The 12,833-nt window shown below is 37.4% G+C and overlaps 1 protein-coding gene across 3 annotated transcripts in view; it reads right to left on the reverse strand.

Moving 5' to 3' along the window:
- The window catches only part of snrkb (SNF related kinase b), a 29,659-nt gene that overhangs the window by 15,758 nt on the left and 1,068 nt on the right, over positions 1–12,833 (reverse strand). Inside the window, exons 1-3 of one of the 3 annotated variants that reach the window (XM_067437220.1) lie at positions 9,060–9,313; positions 4,874–4,914; positions 132–803 (exon numbers count right to left, since the gene is read on the reverse strand). In XM_067437220.1, coding sequence (XP_067293321.1) covers positions 132–720 — 589 coding nt within the window. In that variant the 5' untranslated portion in view covers positions 721–803; positions 4,874–4,914; positions 9,060–9,313. Of the gene's footprint in view, positions 1–131; positions 804–4,873; positions 4,915–9,059; positions 9,314–12,833 lie in introns of those variants that run through there. The other 2 variants (XM_067437219.1, XM_067437221.1) reach the window with 2 other exon arrangements.

The raw sequence follows: 12,833 nt of genomic DNA on the forward strand, positions 1-12,833 counted from the left end.
TAACGGAGTCTTAAAATCTATGAATCTTACAGTGAATGCATTCTGACTGGCTGAATAAAGCAACACACTTGGAAACACTAGAAAAAGGAAATTGTAAGAGGTGCAATGTCCAACAAATTTGTGTCACTTACCCACTGCAGGAGCATCATACTCTTCGCCTAGCAGTATTTCTGGGGCGGAATATGCTAGTGAACCACAGCTGGTCATCAACATTGTCCCAGGCTTAAAGTGGTTACTAAAGCCGAAATCTGTCAGCTTCACCGTCCCTTGCTGCCTGAAGAACACCACATTCTCCGGCTTCAGATCCCTGTGGACAACGTGCAGACGATGGCAGTAGGCTATTGCTCGTACAATCTGCGCAAAGTGTAGTTTCCCCGTGTCTTCGGCCACCCCGCCTTCGTGACGCAAGATGTAATCATACATGTCACCCCCGTCGCCCAGCTCTAGGATGAGGTAGAGCTTGGTCTGTGTATCAATGACTTCATACAGTCTCACTACATTAGGGTGCTGGACAAGTTTCATGCAACGGACTTCTTGTAGCAAGTGGCCAGTTGCTAAATCGTCAAGCTTGGTCTTGTCAATGACTTTGACTGCTACTAGTTGACCTGTGAAAACGTGGCGGGCTAGTTTGACCACAGCAAAATGGCCTTTGCCCAGTGTGCGGTCTAGGTCATATAAGCCGGCTATCTTGCCCTCATAACCGCTTTTGGTTGCAGACATTTTGGATCAAGCAGTGGAAGTACAGTTGCAAGGCTGGGCTCTTTTAACTAACGGAGCTGAAGGAAACTCTACTGAGACATCACCTGTGGAAAAACAAAAGAGAGAGAAATGACAGTGAGGAAATGATACAAAAACAGCAGACCTCCTAAATTTGTAATAATTAATTTTTATCTTATATATGGGGAAAATGTATCTAATTAGTGATGCTTGTTAGTGAACTTTCTCAAAAAAAATACACCTTTACACCAAACAACCCTGAAAGTCCTAGCAATACAGAGCAACACACTAACAACCACTCAGATCACCCAAGCAACTTCAAGGCAACACCCTGGCAACCATCCACAACATTCTAGCAACTGCAAGGTAACACCCTGGCAACCATCCACAACATTCTAGCAACTGCAAGGCAACACCCTGGCAACCATCCACAACATTCTAGCAACTGCATAGCAATGCTCTGGCAACCATCCACAACCCTTCAGCAACATACCAGCAACCACATACCAAACAATCACTCAACATAAAGTATGTCAGTACCATACAGCAACATAGAAAACACCTGCAGAACCGTAGCAAACTGCATATCAACATGCCATCAACCAATCAGAACATGCTAGCAACAGCAATGGCCTTGGAACCATCCATAACGTTAGCAAACTATTAGCAAAACCCTACAAACCTTAAAGCAATGTGCCAACAGCCACTAAAATGGCTTAGTAAAATACATTAAAATACCCTTGAATCAAACTCCAACATCCTAAATGTTAAAGAACCACTCAAAATTTGTCAGCAACATCCTAGAAACCACATATAAATATAGAGTACAATCAATCAACCAATCAGGTCCTTTGCAATAATCCATAACTTGTGCAACCCTAGAAACTGCATGTGTTAGTAACCATACAGCAACTCCCTAGATACCATCTACAATATCTTAGAAACCAACATCATCAACCAATCACAAATCATTAGCAGCAGCAAAGCAACACCCTTGCAGCCATTCATAATTTGAGCCATCGCATAGTACCTTGGCACCCACACAGCAACGTGCCAACAGCCAATCAAAACACACTTCAAACACATATCCTAACAACATGCTATAGCTATTAGCATAGCAACAGCCTGGCAACCACCCATGACATCCTAGCGAGCACATAGCAATGCGCAAACAGCCCTTTAAAATAATAACAAAACTTTAAAAGGTTCTCCTGTGGCATCAGACTGGAAAGAAAACCTTTTAGGATATTTAAGTGCAGGGCTGTAGTGCTCTTTGTGTTGAAATAGACAGTGCTAAATAGAGGCAAACTCCACTTGATTTTATTAGCGTTCTTAAAGAGAGGAAGGTGAGTGTGGAGAGAGCAGAGGATAAGCTGTCAAGAAAAGATGAGTACTGTTGGTATTTGCCCAAATGAATGCCAGACACTTAAAATCTTCTGAAAAAACCCCAATTAACCAATTAACCAAATAAGCAAACCATTATTATACCCACACAGAGCCTACTTCGTAGTACAGCAGTTACTTAGCAACAGTAGTTACTATTACTAATAACTCAAACAAATCCGCCTAGTTACTTAACAGAAAACTCATCTATTATCAAACCGATAGGGAGTGACAATAATGACATGTTTGAGCCTGAATATGGCTCTCTATTACAAATTCAGACAAACCTAGAAGTAACATCATAATGCATGCTAAGACAAAGCCCATTCAAAAGTGAAATTCCAGGAAGTGATATTAATCATGACACATCTTTTGTAATATCAATGTATCACAGAGTTGCAATACATTTGTGATTAAGAAAATTAATTTCAAACATTTGGTATATATGAAAACTTGAGGGATTAGTTAAGACCCAAGCAAAACAAAAACAAACAAAAAACAAACAAATAATGTCATAAAAAGACATAAAACAACCGTCCCAAATATACACACAAAATCAAACAAAAAAAACAACCAAAAAGTTACACTAAACCAAACAAAAACAACCGTCTCAAAAAGAAAAACAAAACAAAACAAACAACAGCCCCAAAAAGACAAAACAAAAACAAAAAGAACCATCCCCCAAAAAACCAAACCAAACAAAAACAACCATCCCAAAAATTTAAACAAATTAAACTAAAACAAAAAACGTCCCAAAAGACACATAAAAAAGAAACAAAAAAAAGAAACAACTGAACAAGACAAACAAAACAAAAAACCAAACCAAAAACGAAAATAAAACAAACATTCCAAAAAGACACACATCACCTCATACAAATAAAAATAAAAGAAATACAACCATACACAAAAAAACTAACCACACCACATCACTAAATAAAAAATAAATAAAAAAATACTATAAAATATAATATAAAATTAAACACAATTCTGAAATGAATCTCACAGAGAACAAATAGAGGGAACCCTGATAAAACATATAGATAAATATGCTTTGATAGAGGGGATACAAAAGCTAGAAAAAGAGGGGAGTGTGAAGAGAGAAGTGTGTTTTGGGACTTGACGTCAGTGGAGTCGGGTGACAGTGGTGTAGGACAAATGGTGTAGATCAATACCTGTAATGCGATATCATTATTAGAGTGTGTTAGCGTGTGTGGTTTGATGAAAGGAGCTGAATAGTTAATGACAGAGGTTGAAAAGGACACTAATGCTGTGATGCCCATATAAGACACCAGTGTTAAAAAACTACAAATGCACATCAGATTATAAAAACTTAAATCTAATTCTAATGACATGCTATAATATTATATACATAATACTTAAATAACCCTAATGTACTCACACACACGTAAATGTACTCCGTGCTTTTCTGCTTTTTCTCTCAATACTGCTAATTATGTCTTTTGTCTGATGAACTGAAAGTTTGTGGACTGAAACGTTTTGTTTTGCATTCTCTCTCTCTCTCTCTCACACGCACACGCACACGCGCACGCGCACACACACACACACACACACACACACACACACACACACACACACAAAGAAGGTTTGGACAATTTTTGGGTGAACACAAGAGAATCTGTTTTAGTGTTTGCATTGCAAGATCATTATTTTACATAGTGGAGAGCAAAACTTTGATGTTTTGTTGCCTTTTGTGAGATGTATTTATTTAATGGTGAGATCTAAAGAGAAACAGAGCCAGATGACAAATTAAAGTGCAAAATCAGAGCACAAGGATGTAACAAAGATTGGGTGGCCTTCATACTGAGGAAGGATAGGGCTGTCCACCCTTTCCATGTTCAGAATAGGCTCTATAATTTACAAAGCACGGCAGTATTTCCTAAAAGGAGCAGGGAGCACAAACGCTGCTTCCTCCTGATAGCGCTCAGGCAGACACCCAGCATCCGCAATTTGGGATGACTCTCACGGTTACACAAGACTCACACATGCTAACATGCACAGACATGGCATTTCCTCGTCTTCCTGCAAACGAGGAACTCGCGTCAAGATGCAGCAGGCTCTGCGTTTCTGCGAGAAAATGTCCGCTGCCTGAACGAGAGATGCTGGGGTCTTTTGTCACCCCGCTGCGGGAGAGTCAGAAGAAGGAAAACAGACCCGGACTCATTTGTACGCCGATACGGAACACACAAACCCGTACGAGGGGCTGACAGGAGGCACCAGGGGAGAGGTGTGAAAGGATGAGTCATCCCGCTCTCTCTTTTGAAGCAGGGAGGGCTGATGGACGAGCGGAGTGAAGAGATGTGAAAGAGATGCAGAGTTAGGGAGAATATAATGGGGTTTCCTTTAGATATGATCTCATCGCCCCATGTTCCCATCATGCAATATTCATGGTGATGAGGTCAGCGTGGTGCAGTGGGAGCTTGCGTGCCTGCTGTTCAAAGTGCATTAGCGTGTACACTCAAACTCACACAGTAAAACATTTAAACCACTGGTCTATTAGTAAAATTCATATACTAGCACCAACATAAACATTCAAACTGTGGGTCTCATTCGCTAAGTATGTGTATACACACATCTGTATGTGTCAGCATACAAACATCAATAACTTTAATACTAAATATTAATCTAAATGTGTGTGTGTGTGGGGGGGGGGGGGCACCACATGTATGCACAAATAAAAAATCATATCTATACTATGGGTGGACTTATCTTAAGGGATAGTTCACCCAAAAATTAAAATTCTGTTATCACTTACTTTTATGTTGTTCCAAATCTGTATCTGTGAGATTCTTTCTTCTGTTGAAGTAAAAAGAAGATATTTTAAAGAATGTGTAACCAGATAGTCTACAGCACCAATCAATTTCCATTGTAGGAAAAAAAATGCTATGGACGTAAATGGATATGGTTACCATTATTCTTTAAAATATCTTGTTTCTATTTCAACAGAAGAAAAGAACAACACAGGGTGAGTAAATGATGATAACATTTTAATTTTCGGGTGAACTATCCCTTTAAGATGATTTGCATTGCACGTAAATATATTGCAATATCTTAAGGGAGCGTCAAATGTTTGCTGAAAAGGACGAAAGGCTGTAAAGGAAAGGTTTTGCGGAAAGCCCTTATACGGAGATGGTTTGAACGTCTTTTATGCAAATCACTAAACTTGTGCAAGTGGTCGCTCATTTAGAATACTCCGAATTCATCAACAATTGAAAGAAGTTAAGAATAAATTAATGTGTGTAGTATGCACATGCTTTGAATTAGGTGGATTTTTTTCCGTAAATTCTCCTGTGCATTCAAATAATCTTCAATTATTCATGAACGAGACCGTGTTACAAAACCTAGTAAGCTTTCTACTTTTTAAAGGTGCAGTGTGTAATATTTATCAAGATCTATTTACAGAAATGCTATATAACTATGTTTTCAATGGTGTAAAAAGACCTTACATAATGAACCGTTATGTTTTTATTACCTTAGAATGAGCCATTTCTATCTACATAAACCACCTTACAGTGACGTCGACATTTTGCGCTGCCATGTTTCTACAGAAGCCCTAAAAGGATAAACTGCTACCCTCTGCTGTCTCAGACAACAACATCTTTGTCCTGTAGCTTCTCTATGTGCTACGAAAGGGAGGGGTGAGTGGTGGGTGGTTGCAATTCACAACCTCACCACTAGATGGCGCTATATTTTACACTGTGCACCTTTAAGATCACACTTCTGGTCTATCTGCTTGCTAAGTGACGGTCAAAATTTAAAGGCAGCGTTTAATTTTGGAGAAAGCAATCGCAGAATGCTGACTAAAACTAGAAATGTTACCTATACTTAAAGGTGCCCTAGAATGAAAAATTGAATTAACCTTGCCATAGTGAAATAATAAAGAGTTCAGTAGATGGACATCACATACAGTGAGTCTCAAACACCATTCCCTCCTACTTCTTATGTAAATCTTGTGAATCAAAAACACCACGGAAAAATAAGTGCTTCTCAACATAAACCCAACTGTGACGCAAGCATTGGGGATCATTTATATGCACGCCTCCAACATTTGCATCTGTCCAAACATGTTCATTGTCAGGCGGAAACTGACGAAGCTAAATCTACTGATGGTAAACAAGACACTTGAAGACAGCAAAAACGGCAGCTCTCATGACACACGTCATGTTTAAGCTGTGCAGGAGACGTGAGGACTTTTCATATGTCAACAGTCATGGTTGTGGTATTATAATCGGATACCACAACAAATCGTTCATTTGTTCGGCCCCTTTCAAGCAAGCTTCGCTCAACATCTTAAACTGAAGAAAAGCGGCAACTATATTCCTGCAAGCAGTAAGTACTGATTTATCCACTTAATGACTAGCTGTTTAAACAATTTCTGATTAAATTGAAAGTTTCTTAGAGAGACCGCATGGTCTAGATAATGCAAGATGGTAGTACAGTAACAAAAGGAAACTCCAAGTACCATACAAAACTAAATAGTGTGTCTAATGACAAAGGTTAATATTATTTTCTATTACAAAATACAGCCGTAGATACGTTGCTTACAGATCGTTTACTCGATCCTTCTAGCAAACATCACCTTTTTCACCATATAAGTTAAAACGACAGTCATTTGACAAGGCTATTCATTGTGTAAAAATATAAGTTTTATATTTATATTTTTGAGAACTGAAGTAGGCCTATGATTGTTTCACAAAGCTTGTATTAAGAGTACACAGTCAATGCGTAGCCTACATTGTGACTAACGTTATATACATGCAATATCGTTGACAAAAAAAGTCTAAAATGTAGACTGAATGATACTTTAAGCAGAACATCTCAAATGGAGATTGCTGAAATGCAGCTTCCTTGTTTATTGGTGTTTTCAGATCATCCGCGCGCGAGAGAGAGCTTGCGTGCATATGGTTGCCAGATTGGACATGTTTAGGTAAAACACCGGATGTGTTCTTTTCACAGAAAAGCTCTGTTTGGGGGATTTAAATGACTGAAATCTGGCAACCGCACTCTCGCGCACGGATGATCTGAAAACACCAATAAACAAGTAAGCTGCATTTTATCTCCATTTGAGATGTTTTGCTTGAGTCAGTCTGTGTTCTGTCAGGACGGTCAGGACTCACAAGCCGCTTCGCTGAACAGCTGAGCTGCTGTGAGCTGCTGAAATAAGCCAATCAGAGCAGAGCTCAACATTAATATTCATGACCCTTCCAAATAAGGCAAAAACAGAGCAATATATCCTAAAGACAATTTATTGGGTTGTAAATGGACCTGTAAAGCTGTATCTGGACCATTTTTGCCCTTAAATAAGCCACATACTCTCTATGTAGATATCAGAGAACAATTTAACATAGTTTCAAATCATTCTAGGGCACCTTTAATATACCTTCAAACAGAATGCTTTGTTTTTTATTTTGCTGCACTACTTTCCCCATTGTATTTCACTGCAAACATGCGCTATACAAATATATTTGACCATTGCACATTCATGTTTTACAGTGTTTTAGTCCACTGATTTATAAAATTATTCATAAAAACATATTTTAACCAATATTTGTGTGCAGAGAGTTAATATGCTAACAATATTGTAACTTTTACTTTGCAAGATGCTAATCCAAACAATTGAACTCAATTGCTTTTCTTGCTGTCTATGTAGAACATTATAAATTCATTACTTACACAGTTACATGACTAATAGGATACCATCTTAGAAGGTATCTGCCTATGTAGACCGTAGACAGTGATACAGAGATTATATGGTTACAGTGACCTTTTATTATAACTTGTCTAACTTAACCCTCATATTGTGTCCTAACTATATTTCCAATGACAAGTTAGTCTGTCAACACTGAACACAAATCTGCTGTGCGACACGACACGATCACAGCCAGTCTGAGGAAATTCGGTTCCTACAATGTAAGCGAAATTTGATATAGGTGACCTGCACTCCCCTCTTGTCCCGATTCCCTCAGGCCTGCCTTGTGATGGAGATGATGTGTCTTAGGACGCTACCGTGATAACACTTGACACACACACGCACGCTTCTTCTCCTTTTCAATCGGCACAAAAGAATCACTGTGAAACACACAAACTTGGTAGTTTGCCAGCATACACACTTGCACATATGCTCACACACATGTAAGTGCACACAAACAAACACTGCTGAGTCTAGGGCTTTGGCTGCATGCTATATATACACTCACACTCAAGTATCTACAGTGATGCAGAACATACAAGACCATATATATCAGTCTAATGACTTTAGCCAGCATCCTTTGCATCGCATTGCTAGGAATCTCACCAAGTATTCGGTTTAATTGCCACAAAACCTGTCAGTACAACAATAATAACTACTCCTCTGTGCATCTCGCATTTATCAGTTTTCATTGTTACAGGATTCCTGCAACATTGCATTTTGACTGCTACACAGAGCAATATGTAGTTCATTAAATGTTATAAAGCAATGTGACTTGTTTTCTTTCTCTTACCTGTGTGTTATGCTGTTAGATGCCCCTGAATGTCTCTAGGCCTTGGACTACAGTGCGGAGGATAGGGTGACTGCCATACTGAGTGTGTGTGTTTGTGTGTGAAGGAGAGAGATAACCGATATGCAGGCCAGCACAATGCTCTGACCAAGTGTTTGTCTGCCAAGTGCCAACCACATCTTTCTAACTCACATTTAATCATTTAGTCTCTCTAATAGCAACAAATAACCTATCAACCACATAAAACGGCACAAATAAAACTATAAGTATGTATCAGATCATTAAAATCCTCATTATTAACCATAGCACAAAACAATAACATCAAACTACACTCTGACAGGCTCTCAATAATCCCAAATGAAACTCAATGGAATTAAACCCCGCGTCTTATGTCTCGTATAGAAATCCTCACAGTAGATTTTAGCATTGAAGTTAAATACACAAAACGCTATAATAACTTACCATATAAGTGGTACGCAACGTTTCACGCGTCTATGTAAACGAGCATCCGTTGGAAATACTCTGCTTGCGTATTGTTCTGGAGGTTAAACAAAATACTCGCTTCCTAATATCTTCAAACGTCCGCTCGCTGTTGTTTTCATCAATAAATGATGCCCGCTGTCCGTCCAGGACGAGGCATGTATTGGTGCGCGCGTCGCTCCGCAGTGCTCGCGCGCTCACTTCTGCTCTAGCGCTCGAGCGCTCTCCCTCCTCTGACGTCAATACATTCCAGCTTACCCGGACTTGAGTGAGTGAGGGTGAGAGAGTTGACTAGGCAGGGCCACATTAAATGTTTCTTAAGTCTCAAGAACACTATTATGCAACTGGCTATAATTAGGTGAAGGGAATGAATGGAACAACATCACCCAGAATGACATTCCGCTCATTTATGTGCGGTTTGGATCACTTTGTCACATATTATTAACTGACTCCACTTGTGCTATCAGAGCATTCTTACCAGGTCTGTAATGATCATATAGCATACAGACAAATGACGAGAGCAATTTGTTCTTTTAAACTTAAAGTAAAAAAAAATAATTAAAAAAAATGCTGCTGCAAGTTTGTCATTAAAAAATAAATAAAATGTTTCTATACTGTAGGCTATGAGCTATTCAAATTACAAAAATATGCTAACACATGCAACAATGGAAGGCTGCACGTTACTTAACCAGAACTGGTTTCTCCACATGTCGCACAATGTGATCCACACACATCTAATTAAATTAATTAAACAACATAAATGTGACATAACATATGTCAAGATACATAGCTGATACATTTTTTTAAAATACATTTTACTCTGCAAACATTGATCAAAAGATATTTATAATAATCTAATATGTATGCCTTTTTTTATATTTTCTATTCATGAATGAATTCTGAAAAAACGTTCCACAATAATATTAAGCAGCACAACTGAAAATAATAATAAATATTTCTTGAGCAGCAAATCATCATGTTAAAATGATTTCTGAAGAATCATGTGACACTGAAGACTGGAGTAATGATGCTGAAAATACAGTTTTGCATCACAGGTATATGAAATATGAGTAAATATGAAAATAGTTATTTCAAATAATATTTCACAATATCAAATAAGCTTTACTGTATTTTGATCAAATAAATGCAGCCTTGGTATAAGCATAACAACAAATTTCAAATATATATAAAAAATTTAATGGAAGTAAAAACAAAATCTAAACCCATATACTTTTTAACTTAAAAATAACACTATTCAAAATCATAATATAAAGTAATATTACACTAATACATATTTTAAGGAAGGTAACTAACAGTTAGTTAACCAATTAATACGTTTTACTGTAGCAGTTTTATGTCGTACACTATAAAATCGAATAAGTGGCCTCAAATTTAAAATTAGTTTAAGCTGAACTTGCACATTTTTATTTTGTATACATATATCTTAATTGCTTTAAACTTGAAATATTTTAGCACACAAATTCATGCATTTAACTTAAAAAAAAATAATTTAAATAATTTAAATTTTTAGTAGAGGAAACTTGATTAGCTTTAACTTGATTAGCTTTAACATAGCTTTCCTGTAGCTCAACTAGTAGAGCGTGGCGCTAGCAACGCCAAGGTCATGTGTTCGATTCCCAGGGAAAGCAAGAACTGACAATAATGTAAAATGTGTACCTTGAATGCAATGTAAGTCGCTTTGGATAAAAGCATCTGCCAAATGCATAAATGTAAATGTAACTGGCTAATTCAATAAATGCCATCTTGCTAACTACCTACACAATACTTTGGTAGCATTAATATAGCATAGCACTTAATGAGAAAATCAATACAATTAAGATATATCTGTTCTCAAACTTAGCTCATGCTCCACTCGTCACCATGATGGTAACATACCCATAACAGAAATTATTCTAAACCAGCATTTTTTGGCATTTACTGCCCCTTTTGAGTGTCATGGCAAAGCATGCTGGGAAATAGATTAAGTTAAAGTTATCTAAATTAAAAGAAACAAGTTCATAAAACTCAAAACAATAAACAATTCAGATTACTTGGGTGTCAGTTTTAAGAACTCAAGGGAAAGTTCAAAATACTCAAAAAAGTTAATTTGTTTGAACTAATGTGTTTAATTTGAGTTGGCTCTACTCAATCAATTATTTTGAGCGTTAGGGTTTATAGTGTATTCTTTAAAATCAGTAACATTTTTACAGTGTACAGTTTTACGGAAAACTCATCAGGTCACTATGTTTGCCTTGTGCACCTCCCAAAACTACACTGATACAACAGAAGCAATAACAGCTGTTGAACGGGTTTTCATGAGGTCAGAGGAGCATATTAAAAGACTCTGAAGGGGAAATAAAAGGTTCATTTGCAGATTACTACTATTATTTGTACATCATTGGCGTGTCTGGGATGCCAGACATCTCAACATACCATGAGCGTAGTGAATGTACAAGTCGGAACAGAGGACATTCTTAAGATTCCAGAATACTGGAGCAACTGATCAAGATTCCGTGCACTCACATCCTCTCTATGCTGGAAACTTTGACTGGCTGAGTCCGACATCCTCAAAACACTGGAGTCAAGGAGACAGTGTGATGTCATCAAAACATCAAATTTGATGTCTTTATCACAAAAGATTCATTTAAACAATCCAACAAAAACAATGACTAGCACAAGTAGGCCTACCTCTATTAACACAATTTTAGATAATACAAAAATTATTGCATTGTTCTTCCCTTCATATTTAATACGTCAAGAGCAAGCATTGGTCAAACTACATCCATGGGGGTTTATTAGAAACAGGTTTGACGATGATCAAGTTTGAAGTTCTTTGTAATGAGTGTACGCTTTCATCCGTGTTAGTCAACACAGGCACAATGTAACTATTAAGAGGAGAGAAAGACAGACTCTCCCCATGGGGAACAAATGACGTTCGTACATGGCGGAGAACACATTGGTTACTATGGGAACCACTGCTGTAACTTGTCAGCTCGATCTACGCAGGTTGCAAAGCCCACCGGATCTTCATCTAGACTTTCATATGAGGGTGTATTAATATGTAAATTTAAAAGCATGCTGAACTGATTTAGCTCAACACATCTCAGTCCCTCAGGGGCATTTCTAGATTGAGATATCAATTTACACTTGCACAATTTCATCATGCAGGTTTGATTATGGATTAATATTACCTGTCAAAATGCAGGTTTGAACAATGCAACATCCCATGTTGCCTATTTTTGTTCATTTTATTGCATGAACGAAGAAGAAAAACTTCTCTAGTCTAATTTAAAATCTAATTATAGTTTCATGAAGTCTTGGGACATGTTTTTAATTTTGACAAGTTTATGAAATGGTACATCAGAGTATTTATATAATGGAAGACCAAACTGTTTAAACCATTTTAGAACGAGTAGTATTGAAATACCGTAGAAATAAATTGTGAGAAATTCTTAAGGATAATCTATAATATTTATATTAAATTCTTTCACATGTTAAAGTTATTTTAAAAAGACATGGTCCATGCTGATGTCTAAAGAGCCAAAACAGAGGACTGTCCTGTGTGATGTAATATTGCCACCTTGTGGCTTGCTCTCTAATAACTATAAACTGCATTGCAATTGCTATTAAAATTTCATAACTGTATGTATTATTGTTCCCTTGTAACCTACAGTAGGCTACTTTATCATAACTAAAAGCATACTAAAACATCAATGAGACGTATTCTAACGAATCGTACTATGATGCAGTTTAGTT

This window comes from Pseudorasbora parva, chromosome 25 (genome assembly GCF_024679245.1).
Source record: "Pseudorasbora parva isolate DD20220531a chromosome 25, ASM2467924v1, whole genome shotgun sequence".
NCBI classification, from domain to species: Eukaryota; Metazoa; Chordata; class Actinopteri; order Cypriniformes; family Gobionidae; genus Pseudorasbora; species Pseudorasbora parva.